Here is a 6,530-nt window from a genome sequence, read left to right as displayed (position 1 = left end):
ATGTACAGGTCATAATTTTTATATACAACTGTTTTTTTTTTTTTTTTTTTATTATATAACAAATTAATGAAATTCGTTAGCATACAAATAAAGTATGTATGTATTCCCCTTGGCTGTTCTACATTTTGTTACGTCTTTGTTAAAAAATAGAAATAATTATTTTAAAAATAATATATGTATATATATATATTTCATATAATTAATAAAATTTTAATATTTAACATATGATATGATAACATAGGTAGCTTAAACTACATATCTTTAAAAACATTGTAAATTGTTTACACAACAATAAAACGCTACATAATTGTACATGTAGAAATAAAAGCTTTGTAAAATTAGTAAAAAGGATTGTTATTTATAATTATTATTATATTATTCTTCTTTTTAATCACCTGCAATGGGGTGTTACTTTTTTTTCGCATAAAAGTTATTTCATATGAGGTTATATCAAAACATATTTGTGAAATATATTTGCTTCTTTTTTATTTTTTAAATAACATGGAATTATTATGTTTTATATCATCATTTGATAGCACTTAAATAAAATTAATAAACTATTTTATTCTTAACCTTTCAGATTATCAATTAAAAAATATGTCATTGCATATATTCAGATAGAGAAAAAATATATAAAAAAAAAAAAAAAAAAAAGAGGATAAATTAAAACCTTTAGAACCTTATAAAAATTAGTATACTTTTTAATTCCATATTGTAATTTTATACTTAAAAAGGAAAATAAATATAAATATAAATATAAATATATATATATATAATATTATTAAATGTATATTTTCTTATACCTTATTTTAAATGATTTTATTATAATTTAGTTTTTTCTTTTTTATTAAAATAAGGTACGTTTTTTTTTTTATGTTTCATTTATTATTTTTTTCATGTTAATAAAAATAACTTATATATTATAATTTATTTTTATTTATAACTTTAAAATAATATATAATGGTCTTTTTTTCAAAAGTATATAAATAAAAAAGGTTAATATATTTAGATATATTTATTTATTTTTATAATAGTATTAGGATCATATTTATTTTAATATATTTTATATTTATATTATTATATTATAATAATACTTTTCGAATGAAAAAAAAAAAAAAACATACATTATAAAATATATATAAAATATATATAAATATATATTAATATATAATATAATATATATATTATATTAATAATAATTTATTATGGTATTATAATAATTAAATATATATATATATATATAAAATATATAATAATATGTGAGGATGTATGTATAAGGGGTTTTTTTGGTTTATAATTTTTCTTCCTCTTGCAATATTTTTATTACATATATTAATTATGTATAATATACATAAATAATATATTTGTATAATAATTTAATATATATATGATTATATATTAAGAAAATATTATTATAATAGATATAATATATTATTCATTAATATTATAATAATACCCTATATATTATATAAAATTAACTTTTTATATATTATTTGCCATGTTTTATTATATATACATACATATATATATTATATATATATATATTATAATATAAATAACATATATATAATAATAATAATAATATATTATTTTGATATACACCGTTGAATGTACATAAATAATATTAATATTGTAAAAGCTTTTTTTTTTCTAAGGTTTAAAAAAAAAAAGAAAAATGTAAATTAAACTATTTCTTTTTTTCAAAACAAAAAGTATATATAATTATATATATATATATATATATATTACAATATCTAAATATACCAGATATGTATACATATATAAAAAAAAAAGAAAAAAAAGGAATCTTTAAAAAAAAATAATAAAAAATATAAAATAAAATAAAAATATAAGTTCCACAATTTTTATATTTTTAATTTTTTTATAAAATTTTAAAAATTATGAAATTTTAAGAAAAATTGGTAAATATAATATATTAATCGAATTAAAAAAAGAAATAAAAAAAAAAAAAAAGGTAATTAAATATTATATAAATAAATATATATATATATATATAATAATATATATTATAAAAAAATAAGAAAAGAGATCTATATAAAAATATATATATATATATATATTCATTATTTAAAATTTTAAATTCTTTTGAATATTCTCATTTTAGAAAAAGAAAAGGATATATTTTTTGTGTTATATAAAAAAAAAAATTATTATATATATATATATATAATATAATATATGTATTTTATTCTTTTTTTTTTTTTTTGTTTGTTTTTTGATTAACATTTTATTGTAAGAATATATAATCGTGTATGTTACATATTATATTAAGTAGTTTAAAGTATATTATATAAATAAATATATATATATTTATATATTCATCGTCCTTTTTATTTAGATAATTTTTTGAAAGAATGGAAACAACAACTGCTGATATAAAGCTTTTTAAAAAATGGTCATATGAAGAGATCAATATTGCTGACTTATCTTTGGTAAGGGGAAAAAAAGGAAACAAAATATATATATATATATATATATATATAAGGATTCACGAAATATAAAAAAATATACATATGTATATACATTATGTATATACTTATATATATATATTATTTTTTTTTTTTAGGTGGATTGTATAGCTGTATCACAAAAGGCATGTGTTTATACGCCACATACCGCAGGACGTTATCAAAAGAAAAGGTTTAGAAAGGCCTTATGTCCAATCGTAGAAAGATTAGTTAATTCTATGATGATGCATGGAAGGAATAATGGAAAAAAATTAAAAGCAATAAGAATCGTAGCTTATGCTTTTGAAATTATTCATTTAATGACAGGAGAAAACCCTCTACAAGTTTTTGTAAACGCAGTACAAAAAGGTGGACCAAGAGAAGATTCAACAAGAATTGGATCAGCTGGTGTTGTTAGAAGACAAGCAGTTGATGTTTCTCCATTAAGAAGAGTAAATCAAGCTATCTATTTAATTTGTACTGGTGCCAGAAATGCAGCTTTTAGAAACATTAAATCTATATCTGAATGTTTAGCAGAAGAAATCATTAATTGTGCTAATGAATCATCTAGTTCTTATGCTATTAAAAAGAAAGATGAAATTGAAAGAGTAGCAAAAGCTAACAGATAAAAAGCTACCTACAAGAAAAACGGATATTTTTATGTCCACACAAATATATATATATATATATATATATATAAAAGTAGTTATATATATATATATATATATATTTGTATGTACATATACATATCCCTTATATGATCATATATTCTTATATTTTATATATGTTAGTTTTTTTTTTTTTTTAATTTTGGAAAATAGAAGAAATATATTTATTTATCCATAATGGTTCATATATTATCTATTTAACTTGTGTAATTAAAATTTTCATTTTTATTTTAATTTTTATTAAAAAAAAAAAAAAAAGAAGAAAAGAATAAACTATTTAAAAATTTTTTAAATATCATTTATTATCTTAAGTACAACAAATATAAATAAAAATATTTGTGTATCTGAAAAAATTGGAGATATATCGATTTGTGTTTATATATGTTACAATAAATGAGGACGTACAACAAAAAAATGTCTTATATGTGTCCACATGGCGGAGATAATAAAAAAAAAAACAAACAAACAAACAAATAAATAAATAAATAAATAAATAAATACATAAATACATAAATACATAAATACATAAAGCATTACAAATAAATAATAAGTAAATTAAAACAAATAATATATATAAATAGATCATTTTTTTAACTTTCTATATTTATATACATATAGACGGAAAAAACAAAAATAACAACACTGCAATAAAATTAAAAAACATTTATGAAAAGAAAAAAGAGAATGTGTGTTTTGGAATATAAAATAATATATATTCATATAAATTATTATTCCTTTAATAGAAAATATTAAATATATGTTTAATAAGAGAAGAACCTTATATACCATTTGTAAAAATTTGTAAATTTCCATCTTCCTTTTAAAATTGGATAAAAACATTTTCACATTATTTTCTAAGCATATGAAATTGTTATTATTGTAATTATTGTTATTATTGTTATTATTGTTATTATTGTTATTTTTATTGTTATTATTGTTATTTTTATTGTTATTATTGTTATTATTGTTATTATTGTTATTATTGTTATTATTGTTATTATTGTTATTATTATTGTTATTATTGTTATTATTGTTATTATTGTTATTATTATTATTATTATTATTATTATTATTATTATTATTATTATTATTATTATTATTCATTATTATTACCTTTTTGTTTATATCTTCAACGTCATGGTAGTGTTTATAATATATCTTTATTTTTTTTTTTTTAATTACATTAATTTTTTTCCTGCATTGTATTGGTCCTTCTTTTTCGTAAGATAAAAATGATTTATCATTTTTATCATCATTTGTTTTATAATATTGTGATTTATTTATTTGTTCTGTTGAAGAGGAAGGACAATATAGAGAAGTATCGGTAGATATTTTATTTATATTGATATTGTTTGAATGTATATATATATTACTATTCTTTATTTCTTCTTCCATTTCATATATGTTATTAAGTTCTCCATTTGTCATCTTATTATTAAAAAATAATTTGTTTTCTCCTTGTTCGATGACTTGAAATTCTTTTTTTTTTTTCTTGGATAAAAAATAAGAATTATTCTTGTCTAGAATTTCATTTTCATATAATGATAAGTTATCACAAGTATCGTCATCTTTGTATTTTTTAAAATATTCATAATAATTTTTATATTTATAAAAATTTTTTCTTATTTTGTCATACTCTTTTTGGGTTATTATTTCATTGTTATAATTTTCTTTATGAGAATCTTTATTTTTTTTTCCCTCTAGTTGAAATATATTTGAATATGTATGTATTTCATTACATATATTTTTTTTTGTCAAACAATTATAATAATATTTATCATTTTCTTGTTCTTTTTTTTTAATTCCTTTACCCACATTATTTGTTATGGTTTTGTTTGTATTTTCTATTTCAGAAACGTCATGTGTTATATATATTTTTTTATTATAATGATTTGTACTTTTTTCGTCAATTGTCTTATGTCTTAATATGATTAATACATGTGTGAGTAATGTTCTTATTCGATTATATATGATGCCACTTTTTTTAATAAAAAATGAATATATTATTTCACAAAATTTATTTATTTGCTTTTTTTTTAAAAATAAATTAATAGTGTTTTTATATACATATGTATAGTAGTAAGTTATATTCTTATTTTTTATATAATTAAATAAACAAAATAGACCTCCTATTTTGTTTTCCTTTTCATAACATGTTGATATTACATTTTTTTTTTTTTTTTTTTTTTTTTCACTTTCACTTTGTGATATTTTAAATTTTTCATAAATATGAAACTTTTTTAAATATCTTAACAGAACAAAATAACAAAAAAAAATATATAAATCATTTTTCTTAATATTATTAATACTATTATAATCTTTAAACAAGTACTTTTTCTTATAATATTTATTTATTATCTTTATTAAATTCATAAATATAATTATAGGAGTATTTATTTCACATATTATTAATATACAATAAAAATAAAACAAAAATTCCTTTATGGCATAATTGCTTAGTCCTATCAAAGCTAACAATATATATAAAAAAATATAATTTAAGGATATATATATATCCTCATTTCTTTTTTTATCTTTTAATTGTTTATAATTTTTATTCATATATCCATTTTTTCTTTTATTTCCTAAAGTATTCTTATCCTCATAAAATTTACAATTTTCTTTATTTGTGTTTTCCTTATTTATTTTATTTTCACAATATACATGATAAACATTATCCTTATTACTCAAATTTTTACATAGTCCCTTATTATTATTATTATTGTAATATTGTGTAATACAAATGAATAAATGTAAAGTTAAACAAAAAAATATATATATAATAATCAATGTATATCTTAACCTTTCCTCTATCTTATTACCTTCAACGTGAAAATAATAATTTTCATCCTCATCTAAAATATTTCTTTTACTATCATTATTGTATTTATTTAAAAAAAATATATATATAACCATATAATTCAATACAATTATATTCATAATAAAATGAATAATATGTATAGACATATAATTGGTTTTTACCTTATGTATCATTTTCATAAATTTAGGTATACTTCTATAATCATTCTTAGTCATTTTTTTTTTTTTTTTTTTAATTAAAAATTAACATAAAATGAAGATATTAATATAACATTTTATTCCATATATTAATTCTTAAATATTACACATTGTTTATTTATTTATATATTTATTTTTTTTATATATTACTTTAAAAAAAAAAAAAAAAATACACACAAATAATAAAAATAATATATAAATATATATATATATATATATATATTCATATTAACAAAATAAGGATTATAAAAATATATAATAAAATATTTAAATGGGTAATGAAAAAATTTAAAAAACAAAAAAAAAAAAAAAAAAAAAAAAAAAAAAAAAAAATTTTTTTTTTTTTTTTATTTAAATTAAAAAAAAAAAAATTTAA

General features: G+C 16.0%; 2 protein-coding genes across 2 annotated transcripts; one reads left to right on the top strand and one right to left on the bottom strand.

The window, feature by feature from the left end:
- Positions 1–2,375: 2,375 nt before the first annotated feature.
- On the top strand, positions 2,376–3,097 carry PRSY57_0718800 (40S ribosomal protein S5, putative; the record flags this gene model as incomplete). The annotated part of the gene is made up of 2 exons (XM_012906842.2): positions 2,376–2,453; positions 2,588–3,097. 2 exons carry the CDS (start codon positions 2,376–2,378, stop codon positions 3,095–3,097), a joined length of 588 nt encoding a protein of 195 aa, XP_012762296.1.
- Positions 3,098–3,718: 621 nt separating this feature from the next.
- On the bottom strand, positions 3,719–6,172 carry PRSY57_0718700 (putative membrane protein; the record flags this gene model as incomplete). The annotated part of the gene is made up of 1 exon (XM_012906841.2): positions 3,719–6,172. The coding sequence occupies one exon, from the start codon at positions 6,170–6,172 to the stop codon at positions 3,719–3,721; it is 2,454 nt and encodes an 817-aa protein (XP_012762295.2).
- Between the last annotated feature and the right edge of the window lie 358 nt (positions 6,173–6,530).

The sequence above is a fragment of the Plasmodium reichenowi genome, chromosome 7 (genome assembly GCF_001601855.1).
Source record: "Plasmodium reichenowi strain SY57 chromosome 7, whole genome shotgun sequence".
NCBI classification, from domain to species: Eukaryota; Apicomplexa; class Aconoidasida; order Haemosporida; family Plasmodiidae; genus Plasmodium; species Plasmodium reichenowi.
The sequence above is the reverse complement of the archived record's forward strand: the minus strand, read 5'-3'. Positions and strand labels throughout refer to the sequence as shown.